At 44.3% G+C, this 26,509-nt stretch overlaps 1 protein-coding gene across 1 annotated transcript in view; it reads left to right on the top strand.

The window, feature by feature from the left end:
* LOC309548880 (cysteine-rich venom protein tigrin-like) overlaps window positions 1-19,951 on the top strand; it is a 52,815-nt gene extending 32,864 nt beyond the window's left edge. Inside the window, exons 5-8 of the mRNA XM_082248810.1 lie at window positions 2,690-2,838; window positions 7,491-7,588; window positions 11,059-11,144; window positions 19,733-19,951. Coding sequence (XP_082104936.1) covers window positions 2,690-2,838; window positions 7,491-7,588; window positions 11,059-11,144; window positions 19,733-19,857 — 458 coding nt within the window. The 3' untranslated portion in view covers window positions 19,858-19,951. The remainder of the gene's footprint in view (window positions 1-2,689; window positions 2,839-7,490; window positions 7,589-11,058; window positions 11,145-19,732) is intronic.
* Window positions 19,952-26,509: the final 6,558 nt, after the last annotated feature.

The following is a 26,509-nucleotide window of genomic DNA, read 5'->3' as shown; positions in this document are numbered from 1 at the left end:
AGGGAACAATGGTTTCCTGGCAGATCTATAACTTCATGCAAGCCTTTTAAAGCAGCGTTCCGGCCACAAAATCATGCCTGTAGATTTTATGGCATCCGCTTCCTTATCCTTACCTGAGCAATAATCGGATATTTCCGGTCTTTTTCTTTTTTTACTTACCTTATTAGAGAGCATAATATACTCACCTTACCATCCACTTCCTCCTCCTCGGCCGCGTGGCCCACGCCGTCACTTCCTGTCCCGCAATGCATCCTGGGAGCTCTTACTCGTCGCTCCCAGGATGCAATGGGCAGTGACGTAGGCGGCCGGCAGTTCCTCTCATCGTGTTATTTCCAAACAGGAAATAACGCGATGATAGGCATCCCTATACTATGCCGATCGCATAGTACTGGGCATACGCGAGATTTCGCGCTGCATTCACCGGCCCCTCTCCTTCTCGAACCAGGAAGCAGGTCATTCATTAACACAGCAGCTTCAGGGGAACCCGCACAAAGATGGCGACGCTCAGAAGACTTTTTATAAAGTACGATTTTCTAATTGCCAATCGATTATTATACTGTAAAAAAAACAGGATTAGTTGATGTATGAAGGGGGGGGGGGTGACAGTTTGGGAGGTATTGATTAAAAAAAACTGATTCTGTGGCCGGAACTCCGCTTTAAGAATTGCAGACGAGGCTGAACTTTGAACTTTAAATATATTTGAACCTATAGGTCCCTGTCCAGCCCCAGTTGTAAGAACAGCAGAACCTTGCCTGGTTTGGGTGATAAAGGACTCCAGGCTTTTGCTGCGTGAGATCTGCATAATTTACCCATATTCTCTTGTAAGTCTTATTCATGGAAACCTCTCTGGCTTGACACAAAGTAGCTACTACCTGCACTGAGCACCCTTGACTCTTGGCCTTGGCCTCTCAATTTCCATGCCATCAAAAGTAGTCTCTTGGAGCTTGATGGCAAAACTGGCCATGAGAGAGTGGATCTGTCATCACTGGCAGAGTTAGTGGTGACTCAATGCTCAACTGTAGGAGAGACCAACACTAGAGCCTCCTAAGCCAAAATGGTATAATTGCAATTGTTGATACATGAAGTTATACTGACAGCCTAAGAATTCTATTCTTCCACTGCTGTCTAGGCACAGTACAAGTCTTGCTCCTCTTATAAAAGGAGTAAATTGCAGAAAACAACAATTGGTATGTTAGGAAGAACCAAGGATACTCAGGCACTGTTCTGCTGAAAGAGACTAAAAGCTCCTAAAGCACTGTTGACTTTCTCTATCAGAGGACGGATCTTCCCTTGTGGAAACTCTATTGAATTTTTCTATGTATCCAAAAATTCACCCAAGAACCTGATTATTTGGGCTGGGCAGAGGAATCTCTTCTTCTAATTAATTAGCCATCAAATCTCCCAATTGCTGGCTGGAAGAAGGATGCCGTCTAAGTAGTGGTGTATTTTCATCCCTGTCGCTATTGCAGACAGTAGGACATTTGTGAATGTACTGGGGAAGGTGTACAGACAGAACAAAGGGGAGGCACTGAAACTGGTAGAGGAATTGAGGATGGCTTGGGACAAGCAAGTAAGTGTCTGATAAACCTACAGAGCATCCAATCTCAGATTTATCAATAATAGAATTGATTGGAGGTTCTATAACTTGCATAGCTCCATCTTTCTGTGCTTGTTGAGTTTTTTCAAGTTTAGAACTTTGCACAGATTGCTTGATTTAGTTTTTTTTTTTTTTTTCATCACTTCCTGCCTTTCATGCTCAAAGAGTATTTGCACTGTCACAGCCATCTTAGAAATGGCAAACGCCCACAAAACAGAGAAAAGAAGTGAAAAGCATAAGGAAAGCAAACGGAAAATACTGTCGCTAACGCCAAAGCGTGTTTAAAGCTTTCTTTGACACGTCTGCACCACCAGAATGGGGCTCCAACCATACAGCTCATGTAGAGACTGTACAGGAAGGACTTCCACCCAGGAGAGGCTGAATTATTCCCCCACCAGAATGGGGCTCCAACCATATAGCTCATGTAGAGACTGTACAGGAAGGACTTCCACCCAGAAGAGGCTGAACTATGCCCCCAGACAACCAGAATGGGGCTCCAACCATATAGCTCATTTAGAGACTGTACAGGAAGGACTTCCACCTAGGAGAGGCTGAACTATGCCCCCGACCACGAGAATGGGGCTCCAACCATATAGCTCCTTTCCAGATTGTACAGGAAGGACTTCCACCCAGGAGAGGCTGAACCTGGCTGGGGTGACAGACGGTAAGTGGTTCCTCGTGACTCTAGTCCTGATCAAGTGAGGGCAAAAAGGAGAATGCTGCAAGCCGGGTCTGTCTTTGATTTATAGTTGACCAGTCCAATCAGGTTGTGGGGGCAGAGCCACAACCTAACGTATGCTGCCATGCTGCGCCAGGAAAATGGGTTTTATTATTTTTGTTACTTGTTTATTGATTGCATACAAAAAGTCTTGCTTGTCCTAGAAAGAAAGCCGTGCTTGTCCTAAAAACCTTCAATGTATAACTTTGCTGATTAAACAGACCTTTAGTAGAAACTGAAAAATTGATCTGGTCCATGGTGGGGGTGAGGGGAAGAAGGGATGTATGTGAATTGTTGCAGTGATTAAGTAGGGAAAGGGGAATAAAAAATAATGTTTATCAATATTAACTATCTCTTTTTTGCAATGTGTACAGCTGGCATAGATTGTGGAGAAAATCTTTTCTTTGCCTCATATGCTGCCTCATGGACCACAGCTATTGGTTATTTTTGCAATGAGTCTGTAAATTATGTATTTGGCAAAGGATCCGACCCACCAAATGCTGTAACAGGACATTATACACAGGTATGCTTTATTTTAAAATGTGTCTGTTGGATTTTATAACAATGGCTTATTACAACCAGATATGATGTTTGTGTACCACAACTAGAAATGAGAAAAACTAGCTGCAAGGGGAGGGGAGTAGTTCAGGAAAGGAGGACTATTGGAGCAAGGGCTGGAATGGACTTAAACATTTGACAAAATATGTAAAACCACTACCGCATCAGAATTTCCATGAAAACCAGCTGCATGGTATACAAAAAAAAAGGTCAAATATACATACAGTATATATATTTTTGTTAAAAAAACAATATTAAAAACCCCTAGCCCATTAAAGAACAAATAAATTGTATAAAAATTGTGTCCAGAGTTTCCAAACCATAGCATAATAATTATAGAAACAGTCAGCGCTTATTAAAACCCAGGCAAGTGACAACCATAGCTGCAGAGGGAAGGGGAATGTTTATGGGAACTTGCTTGCCCTTCCTAATCCATTTAGTGGACGACGAACCCTTTAAAACTAAACTTTAGGTCTGCATGTACAATTATAGAGGCATGTTATAGGGCAGGGGTGTCAAACTCAATGTCATCATATCTGTAAGAGTAGATGTCCAGAGCAAGCCCCTCGACCATCAGAAGTCAAGAGCCCCCCACCCTCCCTTACATCACAATACACCCTCCTTGCCTTGTGCTGCTGCAGGGAAGAAGCTGGGGTGGAGCTGGGAAGCAGAAAGTGCAGGGTCTAGAGGAGGACCTGAGGAGCGCAGGATTGTGCTGAATGCTAAGGCCGGGGAGGTGGTGCTGCGGCTGCACATAGATGCACAGGATCTGTAGGAGGAGTCATGTTTTCCTCTCTGCTGACTGCTGAGAAAGGGGGGGCTGCAGGGAGAAGCACAGGATCTGGTGGACGAGTTCTGCCCTCCTCTCTGCTGCCACCTGCTGAGACAAGTTATGGGTGGAGGTGAAGGGGGTCCCGCAGCTGCAGGAGAAGTGCGAGGGCCACATGAAATGGCCTGGAGTGCCTGGATTTGGCCCACGTGCCTTGTGTTTCGCACATGTGTAATAGGGGAAGAGTATTAGAGTCAGTTATCTATCATGGCAAGATGGTGCTCTGCTCCAGGTTATGCTATCTAAACTTGGCATTAGGTCATATGGCCTGCATTCGGCATTATGTCAGGTGGCTGACATTGAGAGTTCTAGCTGGCACAGAGTCACCAGGAACTTACCGTATTTTCCGGCGTATAAGACGACTTTTTAACCCAGGAAAATCTTCTCAAAAGTCGGGGGTCGTCTTATACGCCGGGTATCGTCTTATACGGCAGATGCTGGAGCCGAACTGGAGAATATGCAGTGGGGGAGTGAGAGCACTTCAGATATGCTGCCACACAGACTGCCTAAGCTAACAGAACTCCCATCCAGGCTCCCCCGCCCCTACCTCTGCCGCTGTCTAAGTTACAAAGCCTGTGATTTGTTGTTGCTAGGGGCGGTCCTAGCAACCAATCTGCCTGTTAAACGGAAAGTTGGACACTTCCTGCCTTATGCTCGGACATGCTGCATCCTCTATCTGCTGTGTAAGGTAAGGGGGGGGGCTGTAAAGGGCACTGTGAAAGGGAGTAATGTGCAAGTAAGGGGGGGACAACTGTAGAAGAGACTGGGATACAAGGAGGGTGACTGTGGAGGGGATTGGGAAACAAGGAGGGGTACTGTGGAGGGGACTGGGATGCAAGGAGGGGGGTTGTAGAGCATGGCAGCTCCCATGGATTTATTGTTTTATACTTCCTTTCAGCTTTAGAGTGAATTTGTAAAAGTTTAATCCACTTGCACTGTTTTATGCATACTCTATATTTTAACTGGAAAAGTTGGGGGTCGTCTTATACGCCCAGTCGTCTTATACGCCGGCAAATACGGTAACTGAAGACATTGTTCTCAACACTAGGGATAAGCTCCTGGAGCTGAACGTTATGTATAATAGCTGCTTTTCTACCAATAGTATATATGACAGCTTTCTTCTTCTCCTTTTAATGGTTGCTAAGGAAGCAGTAAGTTCTGGCACTTGGCATGTCCTTAGAAACTAGTATTGTCACCCAGCACCATTTGTTTGTTGTCTGGGAATTCCCAGCAATGTAAATAAAAGGGGTAGGGGCAGTAGCTGACATCATTGCCCAATTATGGCCACATGGCTTAAAAAGGCCATTACAGGCCCATTAGAAGATGAGCTTCAGACAGGTTTCCAAAAACGAAAAGTCTGCAGCTGCAGATTTTTAAATAACAGATCCTTACCTGTCCAGGGATCCAGCACTGTCTTCCCTTGGCTAGTTTTCATTGGCCTTTGTGTCCCCAGCACTGTAGGAAGCCAGCTGTGACTCCTTGCTGCTTCACAGCTGGCTCCCCACTGCGCATTTGCGGGCCACACTGAACCTTGTGATTGGACCTGCAGCCCTCTGAGACCTGTGACAAGTCCCAGAGGGCTGCGGGCAGGGAGGGGGAGTGTCAGACTTCTTTTCCAATTGCCTAGGTAGTTGGAGAAGAAGTGGGAGTGTGCACCTCTCAAAACAAGGTACCCCCCCAAAAAAAAAACACTGTATATATATTTCAAATATAGCAGAGGAGGGAGGGGGAGGAAGAAAAGCGGAAATTCTCCTTTTGGGTGAGGTTCTGCTTTAACATTTGCCTGCCATTAACTTCAGTGGGGTTTGGTTTAGGCTCCTAAACTTTTGACTTTTGCTAGTTCTCGAACATACCCCAAATCTGAAACGGATGTTCTCTGCTCAACACTACTTCCATTAAATCAGTGCATGTCCGTAAAATCTAATGAATCTAAACAAGGTAATTCAATTTATTCTGATATTCTGACTTTTAGGTTTCCAAAAATTGTATTGAATGCCACAAAAGCTAGTTGTCACTAAAACTGGAAATTGGGTTTAAAGGATAACAAACCCCAAAAACATAATATAACTACACTGCTCAAAAAATTAAAGGAACACTTATTAATCAGAGTATAGCATACATTCAATTAAACCCCTGAGATATTGATCTGGTCGGTTAAGTAGCAGAGGGGGTTGTTAATAAATTTCAGGTGCTTTGGTTGAAATTAACAGAGCCACTAGATGGGCAACAATGATACAACCTCCAAAACAGAATTTTTTACTGGTAGAGGCCACTGACATTTTTTTCCCCTACTCTACTTTTTTTTTTCACTAGTTTTGCATTTGGCTAGGGTCAGTGTCAATACTGGTGGCATGGGGCGATACCTGGACCTTATAGAGGGGTTTGCGCAGGCATTCCCACTCCTCTAGGATGGCACATCAATACGTGCCATTGTCAGAAGGTTTGCTATATCTCCCACCACAGCCTCAAGAGCATGGAGGAGATTCCAGGAGACAGGCAGTTACTCTAGGAGAGCTGGGAAGAGCCAAAGGAGGTCATTAACCCATCAGCAGGACCGGTATCTGCTCCTTTGTGCAAGAAGGAACAAGATGAGCACTGCCAGAACCCTACCAAATGACCTTCAGGAGGCAACTAGTGTGAATGTCTCTGACCAAACAATCAGAAACAGACTTCATGAGGGTGGACTGAGAGCCCAACAACCTTTAGTGGGCCCACTGCTTGGCACTGTGGAGCTTGAATTGACAGGTTTGCCACTGGTGCCCTGTGCTTTTCACAGATGGGAGAAGGTTCACCCTGAGACCATGTGACAGACATGAAAGGGTCTGGAGAAGCCATGGATAACATTATGCTGCCTTTAACATTGTTCAGCATGACTGACTTGGTGGTTGGTCAGTGATGGTCTGGGGAGGCAAATCCATGGAGGGGCGCACAGACATCTCTACAGGCTAGACAATGGCACCCTGACTGCCATTGGGTATTGGGAAGAAATCCTTGGACCTATTGTCAGACCCTACGCTGGTGCAATTTTCAGCAAAATAGCCTAACCTTCTGTATCATTTTTTCACTTTGATTTTCGGGGTGTCTTTGAATTCAGCCCTCTGTAGGTTGATCATTTTCATTTCCATTAAACGATGTGGCATCCTTTCATTCCTAACACATTACCCAGTCCATAACAGTATAGATATCCAGCATGATATTTTCCCCATTGAGATCTGATGTGTTTTCAAAGTGTTCCTTTAATTTTTTGAGCAGTGTATATTGCAGCTGACCATTCCTTAGCTGTCGTGGCTTCATTAGTTACCTTTTTTCAGTTGAAGAACATTTTCAGCGAGTACAGAATATTGTCTGAAATGAAGCATCCTTCACCTATCTGGGAGTTGACCTGAAACTGCAATCAGTATTATATTCTTATTGTAAACTAGCCACCCCTCATGTAGTGGGGATGAAGAGAAGAAGACATATTTGAAGTCCAGGCTGGATGACAACCATTGTTTCCTTCATAGATACAGTGGGAGAGAAACTGTAACCACCTTAGGACAGGCGGTGTGTTATTTACAAGATTTCAAGGTAAAGGAAAAAAGAAAACTAACAAAGCCACCACCTCTAGGGACTGGTATATAGAATATACATTTTTCGGGGGGGGGGGGGGGGGGGGTTTGGATACATCTTAAATGTTGTTGCAGTTTTGGAGGTGATGAAGGCAGATAAACGACATGGTTTTTATGTTTATACCTGTCTATTTCCCATCTAACAGTGTGAATCTAATAAACTATCATTTCCAATTTCAGACTGTGTGGTACAGTTCTTATATGGTGGGGGGTGATGTCTGGTATTGCCCAAACCGAAAGGACTACCAATTCATTTATGTTGTCCATATGTGCATACCGTAAGTACTAATACCATATGTTAATGAATGAATCGTTTATTTTAAATTGTATTATAAATATATATCACAAAAGGAGCAAGAGAGAAACAATAGTTCCTTATCCCACCCACTCAGCGCTTATGTGATGCAATCCTCAAAGGATCAAGACATATACAACTAGCCAAAACAACCAGATGTAAATTCTCATATGCCAATATTCCCAATAAAGCAGCCGCTATATTCAGATCATAACATGTAAAAAGGTGCGTATAGGAGCCACAGCCCGCATAAGCACTAGCAGCGCTAGAAAACAACCTCTGATCAGGTTGAGGGTAAATAGCAAAATGATAATATAAAAAAATTTAAAATAAAGCCAAAGTTCATAGGTCCATGGTGTTCACAGGGTAAAGTTATACGAGAGATAGGGTGCATAGGAAACTTGTAACATAGTGTTGAACAAGACTTCTTTGCTGGTCACTCTGCGACTACCGTATCCTTCACCTCACCACTGTGCTCCCCCCCTAGAGAGTGGCCACGTACCCTTAACGCTAGGGTCTAGCGCTTTGTTCCACAAATGATCCTCCACTCCCAGATGGCGATCCCCTCAGGACTCCACTCCGACCAGTAGAGATATGAACAGCACCTCCTCCTCTCCTCTCACATAAAGGGGGACAAATAGGGACCCATAGTGTAATATGTACAAACAAGGCTTTATTAAAAAATTAAAATCGCACTCACATGAAATCGGATGTATTTGAGCGAAACAAATATCCAAGGCACAAAACCCGGTCCTCCCACTGCAAACGATGTCCCCACTGAGCCACACGGTACGGGTGATCCAGCCACCTGATCGCGATGTTGCCCGGACTCAATGGGCGTTATGACTGGGGATCCTCTGGGATGTCCTTAGTGTACAACTGAATGGCCGCGTGCTCACGCCCTGACGCGTTTCGTCGGCATTGGACTTCTACTGAGGGCCATATTATAAATATATAGATCGAGCAAAAAGTGAAATCTGGGAACCACTGGCGATAAAAGCCTATATAAGGCAATTGCTTTTATTAAAACAACACCTAGAATTCAGGAACAGGAACATGTATTCAATTAAAATGTAATTGTATATCCTTTCAAAAGTATTGCTCATTGATATCTTGCAAATAGATTTCCATACAATTTATTGACATTACTATGAAAAAATTTGTTGCATATTTTTTAAGATATATTTACTGATGATAAATACTGACAATCCACTTTGTGGATACTTGATGGACAGTGAATTTTTCTTGTACTACAGTAGCTGGGTGTGATGCAGGCTGCATGTGCCTCTCTACCTTCACTTCCCTCTCCATATGGTCACTGTGCTACTGTAGCTGCCTCTCACCCAGAGCTTCCCTGCTGTGTGAGCAGAGATGGCCCTGTCTACAATACCCAGAGATGTATAGTAACTAAGTAGAACTACTTCACTACTGTACTTAAGTACCGAAAGGCGGTATCTGTACTTTCCTAGAGTAGAATTTTTTTCTCCTACTTCCACTTTTACTTCACTACATTTTTTCAATGATTTCAATACTTCTACTCTGATATTTTTTTTTTTGTGCTGCATAATTACTCGTTACTATTATAAAAATTACCACTGCCAGAACAGTAGATGGCAGGTTTCATGAAGCTCAAAACATGTGTATTATCAGCGCATACGAAAATAAAGGCTACTGTATGTATAAATAAAAGCTGCATTTGAAATAATAAAAAACAATATGATGTTCAAACTTTTGACTTCTATCTTTAATAACTACATAACACAGTACTTGTACTTTTACTTTCAGTACTTGAGTAGCAAAATTTAAAAAAAAACTACTTGCAATACTTAAGTACAAAAAATGTTGAATACTTTAGTACTTCTACTCAAGTCACTTTTTGATCGAGAACTTCCCACAAGTTCCTGCACCTTTCTTCCTGGCAGTGAGCTTGAGCCAATCAGAGAGCAGAACAGCTTGAGCCAATTGAAGCACCAGAGAGTGGATTTGCTCTGCAACAGTGGATCATGGGATATGTAGTCCTTAAAGGGGTGCTGCGCAATACAAGTAAATTGAGGCTTATAACTGCAGAACTACCAGCACACATTTCCCTGCATACAAAGGAGGAGAAATACACTATTTACAGAGCTTGAGAGAGAGTGAATAGCACAGGCAGCAAACAGATGCAGATCTGCTACTGGGGTCTGCATTGGACACATGACAGACTGTGTTGGGAAACCAGTGTGTGCAGACTTGTGCTGTGTTTGCCTGTTCCCTAGGACAGAGCCTGTGGGTATCTGAAAGAAAGACTTTGCCACAGAGGGAGTCGTTGTGCCTTAAAATCCAAGCTAGGGAGACCTGTTGCCATGTGCTACCACCTCATAGAGGACCTGATTGCAATTAGTGATGGGCTTAACGTTCAAGTCAAACGTAAGTCACATCGGGTGTTCGTGTGCTTGCTGAACACACAAATAAATGGGGAGCTCGGAGGGAAGTTCGCCCTATAATGCACTGCACTGCAGTGCTTGTAATTGGCCAAAGCATGCACCTGACCTGTATGCTTTGGCCAATCACAGTACAATGTCCTGTCAGAGCCATGATTGGCCAAAAGCAGGGTGCCTTTAGCCAATCATGGCTCAGGGGCTATGTCCATGCCTGACACTATATATTTAGGGTATATTTAAATTTTATTTAGGGCATATTTGCTGTCCCCCCTTTTGTGTCGTAGGTGCTATTCCTTCTGCGTCAGTAGTGTTTTTTTTTTATTCTTTTCGTGGCACAGCAGGACTAATATTTAGGGCATCATTTCTGTACCTCCCACCCCTTCCCTTTTTAGATTGCTACAGGAAAAGAAGTGAAGGTAATTCTCTTCAATGGGACACAGATAGCAAAAAAAAAAAAATCTGACAGGGGTTTTTGCCTATAGTTCTAATTAAGAAAAGAAAATTAATTCAGCCACCACATTTAAGAATTTGTATATGTATATGTATATGTATTTGTATATATATATATATATATATATATATATATATAATATATATTGTTTAATTACACTTTAATTATCTGATCTTATAATTTGTTGGCATTTTGTGTTGCTATTTTAACTGATTTAATCACAGAACTATCCCTGATACATTTTTTAAAATTTACTCTAACAGTTCTTTTTTATTTATTTTTTTTAGAACATCCTCTTTATTTTAGGTCCAAATGATAGTAATACAGAGTGTTTGGACCCAGAAAAATATAGTAGACCACTAAAAGCTTGTCCTGAAAAATTGAACGTTAGCTGACAGTTCTTGCAGGGAAAGTTCTCCGCCGTTCAAAACAAGGCTGTGATTTAATTTGCTCAAATGACAACACAAAATGGCAACAAATGAATATATAAAAATATCACCTACAGTTCTCAGCTGTGCTGTTGGAAGTGCATTAGTACGGCTATGATCATCTTATATGTGACTTGTTTGGTAACTATTTCAGAGGAAATATCGATGGCTACAGTACACCATATACTGCAGGAAAACCTTGTGCGATGTGCCCGAACAATTGCAATAATGGATTATGCAGTAAGTATTTCAAATTTATGTTAAAACATAACTTTACATAACAAAAACCCTTGCAAGTAGAAGAAAGTCAGTATTTGGGTTAACATCAATTTCAATATACACTCACTGGCCACTTTATTAGGTACACCTGTTCATTTGCTTGCTAACACAAATTGCTAATCAGCCAATCACATGGCAGCAACTCAATGCATTTAGGCATCTAGACATGGTGACGGCGACTTGCTAAAGTTCAAACCGAGAATCAGAATGGGGAAGAAAGGTGATTTAATGCCTCGTTTCCACTGAGTGGTACGGTACGGTTCGGTTCAGTACGGTACGGTTCGGTACGGTACACATTGCGTTTCCACTGCCAATAGTACCCTTTTCATGATAGGCGTGGTGTAGCTGGTCACAGCAGGAAAGCTGTGATAGACGATTCTCTGTCAACCAATCAAAGTTCTGCAGAGTGTAGCTCCACCCAGTTGGTACGGTACTAATGTTCTTGGTACCCTACGAAAGGGTACCAAAAAGTGGTACGGTACAGTTTGGAATTAGGGTACCATTCGTAATGGAAACGGCATAAATAGCGTACCGTACCGAACCGAACCGTACCAGAAAGCTCAGTGGAAACGAGCCATAAGTGACTTTAAAAGGTTGTTGGTGTCAGACGGGCTGGTCTGACTATTTCAAAAACTGCTCATCTGGTGGCATTTTCATGCACAACAACTAGGGTTTACAGAGAATGGTCCAAAAAAGAGAAAAAAAACAGTGAGTGGCAGTTGTGTGGAGGAAAATGCCTTTATGTCAGAGGTCAGAGGAGAATGGGCAGACTGGTTAGAGATAATAGAAAGGTAACAGTAACTCAAATAACCACTCGTACAACCAAGGTATGCAGAATACCATCTCTGAATGCACAACACATCGAACCTTGAAGAAGATGGGCTACAACAGCAGAAGGCCACACCGGGTGCCACTGTTGTCAGCTAAGAACAGGAAACTGAGACTACAATTCGCACAGGCTCTCCAAACTTGGACAAAAGAAGATTGGAAAAAGGTTGGCTGGTCTGATGAGTCTCAATTTCAACTGCAACGTTCAGATGGTAGGGTCAGAATTTGGCGTAAACATGAAAGCATAGATCCATCTTGCCTTGTGTCAATGGTTCAGGCTTGTGATGGTGGTGGAATGCTGTGGGGGATATTTTCTTGGCACATTTTGGGCTCCTTAGTATTAAATAAGAATTCTTTAATGGCGCTTGTCATTCAGGCCAAAGAGTTTAATCCTTGTTTCATCAGATCAGAAAATTTTGTTTCTCATAGTCTGAGAGTCCTTCAGGTGCCTTTTGGCAAACTCCAGGCGAGCTGTCATGTGCCTTTTACTAAAGAGTGGCCATATGGCCACTCTACCTTACAGGCCTGATTGGTGGAGTGCTGCAGAGATGGGTATTGTTCTTGAAGGTTCTCTTTTCTCCACAGACAAGTGCTGAAGCTCTGTCAGAGTGACCATTGGGTTTTTGGTCACCTCCCTGACTAAGGCTCTTCTCCCCCAGTCACTCAGTTTTGCCAGGCGGCCCGCTCTAGGAAGAGTCCTGGTAGTTCCAAACGTCTTCTATTTATGGATGATGGAGGCCACTGTGCTCATTAGGACCTTCAATGCTGCAGAAATGTTTCTGTACCTTCCGCAGATCTGTGCCTCGAAACAATCCTGTCTCGGTGGTCTACAGATAATTCTTTGGAGTTCATGGCTTGGTTTGTGCTCTGACATGCTCTGTTAACTGTGGGACCTTATATAGATAGATGTGTGCCTTTTCAAACCATGTCCAATCAACTGAACTTATCATAGGTTGACTCCAATCGAGTTGTAGAAACATCTCAAGGATGATCAGTGGAAACAGGATGCACCTGAGCTCAATTTTGAGTGTCATGGCAAAGGCTGTGAATACCTATGTACATGGGATTTTTTTTTTCATTTCTTATTTTTAATAAATGTGCAAAGATTTTGAACAAACACATTTTCACATTGTCATTATGGGGTATTGTTTGTAGAATTTTGAGGAAATGAATGAATTTAATCTATTTTGGAATAAAATGTGGAAAAAGTGAAGCGATGTAAATACTTTCAGAATGCACTGTATGCCACAAAGAATTAAGGCAGTTCTGAAGGAAAAATGGGGTCCAACCGGGTACTAGCAAGGTATACCTAATAAATTGGCCGATGGATGTATGTTGTGGTTCTTTATGTACAATGAAAGGAGCAACTCCAGACAACAAGCAAGAACAAATAATTTAACACTCTCCAAGTATTACAACTGTGTGTAGTTTACCTTAAAATTTAAATCCTTCCTTTTTATGTACTGTATATTCATAATGATATATACAATAACTATGGCAGTAGAGGTCCAGTCTCATATATTTTGTATACTCTTTTTCCTTTAAAAATATCCCTCTCCTCCTATGCTGGAGGATCCGTTGCCCATTGTGTAGTCCATTCTGCTTGCAGGTGTCTCCTTTAGCAGTTCAGGTTCTCAGCAGATACTCGTGTATGAGCAATCCTGTCAGGTTCCCAAAGTCAGCCATACATGGATCAAAATGTATCCAGTTCCGCAGGAACCAGCTGAATTTCGATCCATGGGGTATGGGCAGGAAGGTTTTACAAACCGCCCTGTCGGATATCCCCCCACTCTATCAGCGCCACTGCCCCAGTGTCAGAATACAATACGTCAGTGGGGAGTATTTCCCCATCCACATTTAGTGTGTAGATATGAGAATCAAGTCTTTTTTTTTTTTTTTTCAACCCGGTTGGTAATCGAAAAAAAATGGACTATAGGATCTATAGAGGAGGCTACCTAATCTAAACTGTGTGCATCCATAGACAAGTACAGCATCTGGGACACCACACCCCTGATCCCTCCTCCTCCCAGGAGGTTGACTGACGGCAGCAGGAGCCTGTTACTTCAATGCCTTTAGTGTCTCCACAAGAACAAGAAAGTTTGGGGAACAATCGATCTCCAAGATGACAGTAGTGACAGCGGGTAAATGTTTGGGGATCCCACCCCTACATCACTAACGAATATAGCAGTGAGGTAGGGGTTTAAGGACAGAAATAAAATGGGCAACAGGGTACAATACAAATACAAAAGAGGGTACAATGACATCTGGCAATCTTAGAAGTGTTAAATCCCAAAGCTGCAGCTTTTTCATGGAGGAAAGGTAGGAGACATGGACCACTAAAGAGATTAGTATTAAGCAGAGTATACACTAGCAGAATTTCGCTCTGCATTTTTCACTGGGTTTTTTTTTTTTTTTTTTAAATCATTAGTGGGATCAAATCAACATTCTTTTTTGACCACAGTGACCAGAAACTTCTAAGAAGCAGGATGGAATTTTTTTTGTACAAGTTTCTAATAGTGGAACAGTGGGGGTTATTTACTATAGCTGAAGGGTGCTAAATCGGGTGCAGCTCTGCATAAAAACCAATCAGCTTCCAGGTTTTATTGCCAAAGCTTAACCGAGCAAGCTGAAGTTATAAGCTGATTGGCTACTATGCACAGGTGCAGCAGATTCTAAGTGCATCAGTTTTAGTTAATCTTCCCCATTGTGTGTAGTTTTGTTTGGTAAAGTTCACCATTTATTCCGAAATTTAATTTTAGAGGCAAAAGAAAACTTTGGCTACTTTCAAATGTACTGAGAATTCTCATACAAATTTTAGTCTGAAATTCTACTAGTGTATACCTAGCTTTAGAGTTAGGATGTTACTAAACCCACAACAGTAAAATCAGTCTGTATATGCATGTAGCACCCTCCTAGGTAGGTGCTAGTAGGCAAACTATAGTTTGCTCCATCTGCTTATCAGGGGAGCCTGATCAGTAGTTAGGTCTGTTACATGTGTCCATGTGTGATTCACTTGGTCTGAGGGAGTGTCCCCACTGTGTCCAATATGGGAGTCTTTTTGGACAGTGGAGGAAACCCAGCCAGTGACACACAGGCTTTGTAACTATCCCAGTGGGTTGGCACAAACATCCCGGGATATATTATAAAAGCCAAGGGCACATGCGACAGGGTGTCTTTGGGTGGGAAGCCAGGTCCCAGGAGGAGGGTGATGGCTGTCTCTCCTCCTGTTGGTGTGGAAGATGGTCACAGTCAGTTGGCCTGGTGAGCCAGAGGTGTGGGGCTGAGCCAGGATGTCCAGTGGATGCTGACAAGGGAGTTGGTGGCCGAGTGTTCCAGGGAAAAACAGTGTCCTTGAGTACCGGGAAGCTTGCCAGTGGTCTGACCAGGAAGGGGACCACAGTGGAGAGTCAGTGGACAGGAGGTCAGCACACACAGCAAGTGAGAAAGGGGGTGCCAAGTTAGACTCTGAAGAGTAACCTAAACAGGAGTTCAGATTCTTCATCTTCACTTCAGTGGCAAAGTGAAGCAGCGGCCTTGCCGCACACTACAGTTAGTTGTCTCCAGAATTGTGCATAGTTACTAAGTTGGAGTATCCCAGTCATCCCTTCTCCCATCTCAGTTCTAAATAAAACATAAAATCCCTTCTCCCATCTCAGTTCTAAATAAAACATAAAAAAAAAAATCCCCTGGACTGTTCATTGACTGAACCAAGGACTTTAAATGCTATTTGTCTGCTATCAATTGTTAAGGGTAACCCAGGGGAATCCAGAATGTGCAATTCTCAGCAGCTTCCTAGGGGGCAGTGCTACATGCAGTAAGGCATGCTTGTTATACTCACTGTGGAACCTAAGGGTAGAAAGGCTGTTTGGTCCTGTCTTCTCTGGTCCCCCCCTTCTTTTACTGTCCTGAATCCATCTACTGATCATACAGAGCCCTAGGAGGCACTATGCACATGTTCAGTTTGGTGTGTATTGCTAGAAAGTGCTTTTTTTGGGAGATTGCTTGTGATCAGCACAGGGCCAATCAGCACTGTCCAGACAGAAGACCAGTGGTCATGCAGCCTCATAGGGCAGTCAGAGGAGAATGAAAACTCCTCCTATAAGCTTTAACCAATGCTCAGCAGGACACTGATAGAAGTCACAAGATTGCTATATACTGCTGATAAGAAAAGGTATTTAGCAGTTTATATTACCTAAAATAATTGCATTTCCATTTTCTGTGTACTGTGGGAGACAGACAGGCCCGGACTGGGACAAAAAATAGGCCCGGGCATTTTGGACTGAGCAGCCCGCGAGGGGGGGGGGGGCGTGGCGGGGCGTGGCGTGGCGTTCGTCGGGATGGTTGATGACAGGATTTAATGTTCCAGGATGTGTGGATTTGATTACGGTACCTTTTTTAGTTTAATCTTCAATTTAGATCAGAGCTGCCATATGATGCTGTTTATTTTGTCTTACTTTAAATCCTCTTTTGATGGTTGAGTCCTAAAAATAGTATGAAGCAGATCAGTCCCAATTCCTGCACCTTCACACATCAAATCACCCCAATTCCTGCACTATCATACCTTAGTTCACCCCAATTCCTGCACCTTCACACCTCAGATCAGCCCCTGGTAGGCTGGCACTGGCAGCAACAATTTTATTCAAATCTGGATTTATTCTGCAAATAGGCTGACCTGGCACTGGCAGGCATAGTACTATGCCTGGCTGCCAGTGCCAGACAATTGCAGAAGAAATCCTGATTTATTTGAATAAAATTGTTGCTGCCAGTGCCAGTCCAGCCTATCTGCAAAAGAAATCCCTAAGTAGAAGTCACTCCTCTCTCCAGTCCTCCACTTACCTTAGGTGTGCTGTGCGGTGTGGCTGCAGAGTGTTCCCGCTGGACATAGTACAGGAGATGGTCAGAGACTGCAAACATGATACAAGAGATGGTCAGAGACTGAGGACATGATACAGGAGATGGTCAGAGACTGAGGACATGATACAGGAGATGGTCAGAGACTGAGGACATGATACAGGAGATGGTCAGAGACTGAGGACATGATACAGGAGATGGTCAGAGACTGAGGACATGATACATGAGATGGTCAGAGACTGAGGACATGATACATGAGATGGTCAGAGACTGAGGACATGATACATGAGATGGTCAGAGACTGAGGACATGATACATGAGATGGTCAGAGACTGAGGACATGATACATGAGATGGTCAGAGACTGAGGACATGATACATGAGATGGTCAGAGACTGAGGACATGATACATGAGATGGTCAGAGACTGAGGACATGATACATGAGATGGTCAGAGACTGAGGACATGATACATGAGATGGTCAGAGACTGAGGACATGATACATGAGATGGTCAGAGACTGAGGACATGATACATGAGATGGTCAGAGACTGAGGACATGATACATGAGATGGTCAGAGACTGAGGACATGATACATGAGATGGTCAGAGACTGAGGACATGATAGAGGAAATGGTCAGAGACTGCCGACATGATACAGGAGATGGCCAGAGACTGCCGACATGATACAGGAGATGGTCAGAGACTGCCGACATGATACAGGAGATGGCCAGAGACTGCCGACATGATACAGGAGATGGCCAGAGACTGCCGACACGATACAGGAGATGGCCAGAGACTGCCGACACGATACAGGAGATGGTCAGAGACTGCCGACACGATACAGGAGATGGTCAGAGACTGCCGACACGATACAGGAGATGGTCAGAGACTGCCGACACGATACAGGAGATGGTCAGAGACTGCCGACACGATACAGGAGATGGTCAGAGACTGCCGACACGATACAGGAGATGGTCAGAGACTGCCGACACGATACAGGAGATGGCCAGAGACTGAGGACGTGATACAGGAGATGGCCAGAGACTGAGGACATGATACAGGAGATGGCCAGAGACTGCCGACATGATACAGGAGATGGCCAGAGACTGCCGACATGATACAGGAGATGGCCAGAGACTGCCGACATGATACAGGAGATGGCCAGAGACTGAGGACATGATACAGGAGATGGTCAGAGACTGCGGACGTGATACAGGAGATGGCCAGAGACTGAGGACATGATACAGGAGATGGTCAGAGACTGTGGACATGATACAGGAGATGGTCAGAGACTGCGGACATGATACAGGAGATGGTCAGAGACTGCGGACATGATAGAGGAGATGGTCAGAGACTGAGGACATGATACATGAGAGACTGCAGATGTGATACAAGAGAAGGTCAGAAACTGCAGACATGACAGAAGATAGGACACTAGGGGGGCCGGAGAGCACAGGGAAAGCAGATAGCACTGGAGGAGCTGAAGGGCAAGGGGGGGGGGGGGGACTGGAGAGAAGTAAGGAAGGCGCAGGGTGTGGATAGCACTGGGGGGGGGCAGGGAAAACCAGGGGGTTAGGGAGCACAGGGTAGGGGGACTGGAGAGCACTGGGGGGGGAACTGGAAATCACTTGGCCAGGGAGCACAGGGGGGTGGAGAGCATTAGGGGAGCCAGAAAGCATAGGGGGAGATCAAAAGCACTGTGGGGACTTGAAGAGCAGGGGGGGGGCTGAAGAGCAGGGGGGGGCTGAAGAGCAGGGGGGGGGCTGAAGAGCAGGGGGGGCTGAAGAGCAGGGGGGGGGCTGAAGAGCAGGGGGGGGGCTGAAGAGCAGGGGGGGCTGAAGAGCAGGGGGGGCTGAAGAGCAGGGGGGGGTCTGAAGAGCAGGGGGGGGTCTGAAGAGCAGGGGGGGGTCTGAAGAGCAGGGGGGGGGCTGAAGAGCAGGGGGGGGGCTGAAGAGCACAAGGGGGGCTAAGAGCAGGGGGGAGGGTTAAGATCACTGGGGGGGGCAGTAAAATAAGTTGAATAGGAGGGGGATGGGACAGCTCAGCTGCATATAGAGAAATTGATATTTCTCCTGCAGCCGCAGAATGCCTGCAGAGGGGAGGAGGAGAGTCAGGCATCCATCCAGCGGCAGCAGGAGGAGGAAGAGGGAAACATCAAATCCTCTATATGAAGCCGCCCCATCCCCCTCCTATTCAGTAGCAGACAGTACACACGGCCGGTGACACCAGGGCTGCACAGCACTGAAGACACTGGCGTCGCGAGGAGCCGCGCTTACCTTCTCTCTCCGGCCTGTCGCCGCCCCCGCAAGCAGCCTGGAGTCAGAGTGAAGGAGCTGCCATCTGCAGCTGATTGCTTCCATGGCCGATCCTGCGAGTGCGGGCTGTGCTGCTGGCCGCGCCGGGCAGGACACCGGCTGCGGCGGGAAGGAACACACATACGAACTTCTCTTCACTTCCGGCTCCCTAGCCAATCAGCCTCCTGCTCAGGGGGGTGTGACTCACAGCAGAAGGCTGATTGGCCGCGGAGCCGGTGTAGCTGGCAAGAACACCGGCCGCGGCCGCCGCAGTGAGGGAAAATGACAGTCTGGCTTCTTTACATTCTACTGTCTGTGAGGAGTCGGACTAAGTGAGAGCGGGCGCCGCGGCCCACCGGGATTATGCCCGGTCCGCCCGATGGTCAGTCCGGCCCTGGAGACAGATATACTGTAGTGAATGCAGGGCCCTGGGTTTAGTAACACTTTAGGTACAGAGATTATTAGTGGGAATTATCAGAGCAGACAAAGTTGCCTTAGGGGTTATAAGTGGATAGGCATACAGTCGAAGTATTTATTTATTCATTCATTCATTAATGCATTCATTTTTCCTGCAGCCAACCCATGTCCCTATAACTTTGAGGCCAAACAATGCAGTGACTACAAATCAATGTGCTCATATGATATGGTGAAAAGTCAATGCCCAAGAACATGCATGTGCACCAAGGGTGAAATCGTGTAACTTCTACGTCATGTCCGATTGCATCAAAATCCAAAAGGAGATTCATTTTCATCAACGCTCTGTACAAGATTTTAATAGATGTTTTCTTCTGAATGCTTACTGTACTGTATGTTTAATTCTTCTCTATTATCAACTAACACAACTTAAAATGATATGTGCAATTCTGAACTATGTTGTGTACCGCTGTATGCACACAGTTCTGATTCTGTAACCTCTTGGAGACGTGGCAATGTTGTTTCAGATACTAAAAATAAAAAAAATTAGCAATTCTGACCAGTCACTGTATTGGCAATCTGCTGAATCTGGTCCCATGGTTAACTGTTTATGAATCCCCTAGGAGGGGAATGCAAAAAGAGTTCTTTGAACTTCCTTACCAGTTTACCATTTATGCCTTCCAGTCAATGGACCAGTAAAAGTTTGCCTGATCCTGTCAAAAGAGATTGTACTGCACACACCTTTAAGCCCAGTACACACGGGCTGAATGTTGGGAGACATCCGCCAGATCAATAAAAAACATCTGACATTTAGCCCTTGTGTATGCCAGCTGGTCCAACAGAAGCCGGCCGGCTTCTATCAGGCGTGCATGCTGCAAAAAACCAGCAGCCAACCAGCCATTGACTGAGAGTGCTGATCAGAGTGTTCTGGTGGGAGGGTAGGGGGGTACCCCCCTGTCAGAACATAACAGCTCAGTGAGGGAGTTCACTTTACTAACATCGGATCATTAGTACAGCGGCTCTGATCGGAGCTGACAACCCACTGGGTTGAATGAAAAAACCTCATAGTGTGTGTGACAGAACCCTCCAGCACTCCGCTTAGGGGCTTCCGTCAGCATACAGCTTCCTCCAGTCTGGACATATGAACCAGATATTACAGTGGCTCATACAAGACTAGTCGGCAATAGCTTGTATGAGAACTGGAACACTTTATTGAAAAACTCACACAGAATTTATAGTACACCAGGTCAGGTGGGCCTAATCACATTATCGTATGCAAAGGACATTTTATACAGGAAAACAAGAGGGGCCTGGGGAGCTGAAAAAAGACTTTCCCTACCTCTCTAAGGTAAGCTGGGTTCCAAGAGCCCCCCCACCTAAAGTGACCTATGAGAACTGGAACACTTTATTGAAAACTCACACAGAATTTATAGTACACCAGGTCAGGTGGGCCTAATCACATTATCGTATGCAAAGGACATTTTATACAGGAATATAATTAACATAACTAAGGAACAACCACCATAAATTACGCTGCTCCCCCTCTAGCAACTAATAGTTGACAGTGATATAATTAACTTGAGCTAATTAGCTAGTACCTTAAACCAGCCTAGGTGACTAGAATGCCCAGCACCTACAACCCTGGATACAAAATACTGTACAATACACATTATTACAATTATAAACACATAGATGAGAAGACAGACAGAACAATTAACACAATTAACAATGGGAGAGGCATACTTAACAGAATAACACAATAACACCTTAATAAACAGAGTAGAGCAGGAGACCACCAGCAACAGGTGACTTGCTGATTACATTAACATCTGCTATGAGTCTCACAGTCTCATAAAATGGAATTCATTTATCTTTATAGATCTCTTAAGGCAGGGGTGTCCAAACTACCGCCCTCCAGCTGTTGCAGAACTACACATCCCATGAGGCATTGTAAAACTCTGACATTCACAGACATAATTAGGCATGATAATAATTGTAGTTCCTAAACAGCTGGGGGGCCATAGTTTGGACACCCCTGTCTTAAGGGATATTATTGATAAAGATTTCTGTCTCATTTGAAGTAATTCAAACCATGCTCTCAGCGTCCATTAAACCGTGTTCCAGCTGTGGAAAAAAAAATAAAAAATTAAAAGTCAGCAGCTATAAATACTGTAGATGCTGACTTTTAATATATAAACACTTACCTGTCAAGGGAGCCCTCAATGATAGCACCCCAACCGATTTTCGGATCGGCTCCTGGGTTCTGCCGCTGCCATTCACTCTAAGGGAAACCGACAATGAAGCCTATTGGCTTAATAGCTGTTTCCCTATTGCACATGCGTGAAGTGCACTGTGCATTCTCATTGGCTTGGCAGCGGGGGAATGCGAAAGGGAACGGAACTTCCAAGGGACGTCTCCCAGACGTGGGGAAGGGTTCCTGTCAAAAACAGGTGCTCGTTCCCCCCTCCTCCCTGAAAGGTGCCAAATGTGGCATGAAGGGGTGGAGGAAGAAGATGAGCATACGTTCCACTTTTGGTTGAAACTCGCTTAAAGTAGTTGTCCATCATTTTCTCGGTCACCCTGTGCCCCTAATAGACACAGGGTGGCTTGCAAATAAGAGGGGCCTGGGGAGCTGAAAAATGACTTTCCCGATCTCTCTAAGGTAAGCTCCCCCCACCTAAAGTGACTTCCGTCACAGTGTGTACCAGGCTTTACCCATACTTCTGTGTCATGGCATCAACATGTCATTGCCCCTATTTTGTCTCTACTAGCTGCCTAGAAGGACTGGAATAGAAGGTGTAACCAAAATGTAAGAAAATAATTGCCCCAGTTAGTACAAGTCCAGGAAAAGTTTATTATTCATGGAAAAAAGGTCAGAAGACAAAGCCAACGCAATTTAGGGTCTCAAGGCTCCCCCTTCATCAGGGCTTGGAAGCTGGCTGTAATAGAGGCTTATACACCCATACTAGTGTGTCATCATGATGTCATCATGAGGTAATTCCCTTTATGTGGACTCCACTAATTCCTTAGTCGGACTGGAATAGAATGTGTAAGCAAAGTGAAAAAAGATGAGTTCTGCATAGTTCAAGTCCAATAAAAAAATTATAATCTTGGTAAAAAGTCAAAAGAACAAGCCAATGCATTTCAGAGGCTCAAAGCTTGACTGCTGAGGTGCAGCTCTTCAACCACGTTCTTCTTAAAGACCCAGAATTCCTGTGGGGAAAGTATTTTAACTGAGCTCAGGCCCAACCCCATACCCAAGACTCCATCCAATCTGTTGTCCAATATAGTCTGCTTAAACCAAGCCCCCTGGCCATGCCCCCAGCAGTCAAGGGGCTCTTTCCCTAAAGGAATCAAGAGGCCTTCATCCCCTTCACCAGGGCTTGGAAGCTGGCTGTAATAGAGGCTTACGCAGGACACATGACTGTAAGGCAATGCAAGTTATAATGACAGCAGTGTCATTTCCAACTGACTGGCTGACTCTCCACTTCAGCCCCCGAAACACGTTGGTTTTGTCTTCTGACTTTTTTTTACCAAGACGGCCCAATACATTTTTACTGGACTCAGACTAACCTGTGACGCTCTCATACTTTTAAACTTTGCTTGGACTTTCCCGGGAACTCTTACGGATACCCAGCATAACAGGAAGCTGCCTGCCTTGAACTAGAGGTCAAATGTATTTTTCCCTTCTGGATCCAGCTTTCCTAATAAATCTTTTGCATGGAGTGGAACATGGGGCTTTCCTAACACTCAAGTGAGCTGATAAAGTCCTCTAAATAAAACTCTTTTTGATTTCCATTCACTGATCCACAGCAGATATCTGCTTGCTGGGGGTTGTGTCTGATCTTGATTGAATCTGTTCGACCAATCATTGATATAATAGACTGCAAATCGAATGTAACATTCTGTAATAAATAAATAAATATACAATATGACTATTTACTTTTGTCTGTGTTTTCTTCTTTAGTGTACTGTTTCTTGGAGGGGGGGTAACAATTCCTGTAGTCTGTAACAGGGAACAAAGGTTGAAGATGAACACATTAGATCTACTTTCTGATATGATCTTCCTGATCTGAACATTAGATGACAGCTATGCAATTTAAACATCTACCTCACTGGGTTATACTTTAAACACTTGACCATCATGAATGAGGCATTTTCTGCTACTTTAACCACTTGCCTACCGGGCATTTTTACCCCCTTCCTGCCCAGGCCAATTTTCAGCTTTCAGTGTCGTCACATTTTGAATGTAAATTGCGTGGTCATGCTACACTGTACCCAAATGAAATTTTTATAATTTTTTTTGCACAAATAGAGCTTTCTTTTGGTGGTATTTAATCACTGCTGGGTTTTTATTTCTTGCTACAAAAAAAAGGAAAAAAAAAGTTTTTCTTAGTTTCTGTTACTAAATTGTATAAATAAGTAATTGTTCTCTTACACTGATGTGTACTGATGAGGCTGCACTTACGGGCACTGATGAGGCAGAACTAAAGGGAACAGATTGGGTGGCACTGATGAGTAGGGATGATCGAACGGTTCGGGTCGACCATCGGTTCAACCCGAACATTGGCTGTTCGAGGTTCGGCCGAATTTAGAACTTTTTGCCCAAAAAGTTCGGAATTCGGCAACCAGAACCGACCAAAATGCAATGGTACAGGAAATGGGCTTTAAAAGCCTGTGATTGGACCAGAACCATCAGTAAAAGCCAATTGAGGGGGCAGGAGAATGCTAGGAATGTGACTGGAGTGACTAGGGGGTCCATAGTCCAATCATTAGTGAATACGCCCCCCAGTATATAAGATAGCCCCTGCCAAATTCCTAGCATTCTTATACAGCAGGGATCCTCAAACCACGGCCCTCCAGCTGTTGTGGAACTACATGTCCCATGAGGCCTTGTATTCACAGACGTGACAAGGCATGATGGGAATTGTAGTTCCTAAACAACTGGAGGGCCATAGTTTGAAGACCCCTGTTATACAGGGACATGGAAGAGATTGGAATGCTGTTCTGTTACTTCTGCTACAAACTGTTACAAAGTGTCATTTAGCAATTTTTAGTGTGAGGAAAGGGATATCTAGTGTAGTTAGGGTGCTATTTTCCACTATAGTTAGCTTTAACCACTTGCCGACTGCCTAACGCCGATCTACGTCGGCAGTCAGCCCCTCACAGGCAAAGTGACGTAGGGCTACGTCACTAGCTTGTGAGGGTCTAGGGAGCGAGCGCGCGCCCCCGGAGGCGCGCTCCCGCTCCCGCGTGGTCATGGACCCCCCCGCGCTTGTGACCGGCGGACCCGATGTCCGCCGGTCACTCAGCGATCGGCGGGGGAGAGGGAGAAAGTCAGGCGGCTTGTGTAAACAAGCCACCTGTCATTCTCCTCGGTGTAAAAACACTGATCACACGGATCTACTATGTAGATCCGTTGATCAGTGTCCTTACAGCTCAAGCCACAGCCAATCACAGTAGAAAGCACGCCCCTAGGGACACACACAGCCCCTCCCTCCCAAATAAAGTTAACCCCTTCACTACCAGTGTATTTTACAGTAACAGTGCATATGTATAGCACTGATTACTGTAGAAATGTCACTGGTAACCCCAAAAGTGTCAAAAATGTCAGTCAAGGGTCCGATCTGTCCGCCCCAATGTCGCAGTACCGCAAAAAAAATCGCAGATCGCCGCCATTATGCGTTAAAAAAAAACAACAAAAATGACAAAAATCTTTCCCTTTGTTAGTAAACGCGATAACTTTTGCGCAAACCAATCAAAATTTTGATTTTTAAATTTTTTATATTTTTTTGGGGGGGAATTACATATAAAAAAATGTGAAAAATATTGCTATTTTTGCAAAATTGTTGCTCTTTTTTTGTTTATAGCGCATGATCAAAAAATCGCACAGGTGATCAAATACCACCAAAAGAAAGCTCTGTTTGTGGGAAAAAAAGGACGCCAAATTTGTTCAGGTACAGCGTCGCACGACCGCGCAATTGTCCGTTAAAGTCACGCAGTGCCGAATCGCAAAATACCCCCTGGTCGGAATGGGGGTAAAATCTTTCGGGGCTTAAGTGGTTAATTTATTCAGTTTCTGTAGGGAAAGTGTTAAGTGTAAGGGGACCGTAGTGTAGTGTAGTGTAGGGTTAACTGACTGTGACTGCTATGGAAGGGTGACAAAACCCTTCCATAGCAGGGTGACCGCTATCACTTTCAGAGCAGGGATATGGCTCCGCTCCCGTCAGCATTCTTTTTGCTGCAGGCATTGCTAGTGCTTTTTTAAAGACATGTTTGGAGTCAGGCATAACATCTGAACATGTCTATAGGGGTATATATACATACACCCATGTCTGTATATATACACCTGCACATACTGTATATAGGTGTTAAAGGAGCAGAACACAATACTTTTGCTAATGAAATAATTTGCACTAATATGGCTACGCTCCCAGCACACCTATATATGTGTAAGTGTAATATACATATAAGTGTGTGTGTGTATATATATATACCCCTATACAGAAGTTCAGATGTTTTGCCTGCCTCCAAAGAACCCAAAAAATGCCCAAAAAATGGCTGCAAGAACAAACCTGGGCATTTTTTTTTTGGTGCTGGCATTTTTTTGGGTTCTTTGGAGGCAGGCAAAACATCTGAACTTCTGTATAGGGGTATATATATACACACACACTGATATGTATTTTACACTTACACATATATAGGTGTGTTGGGAGCGTAGCCATATTAGTGCAAATTATTTCATTAGCAAAAGTATAGTGTTGTGCTACTTTCACACCTATATATGTGTAGGTGTGTATATATACCCCTATACAGAAGTTCAGATGTCATGCCTGCCTCCAAAGTACCAAAAAAATGCCCAGAAAATGCCTGCAAGAACAAACCTGGGCATTTTTTTTTTTTTTTTTTGGCGCTGGCATTTTTTTGGGCATTTTCTT

This window comes from Pelophylax lessonae, assembly GCF_965119305.1.
Source record: "Pelophylax lessonae genome assembly, chromosome: 3".
Taxonomy (NCBI): Eukaryota; Metazoa; Chordata; class Amphibia; order Anura; family Ranidae; genus Pelophylax; species Pelophylax lessonae.
The sequence above is the reverse complement of the archived record's forward strand: the minus strand, read 5'-3'. Positions and strand labels throughout refer to the sequence as shown.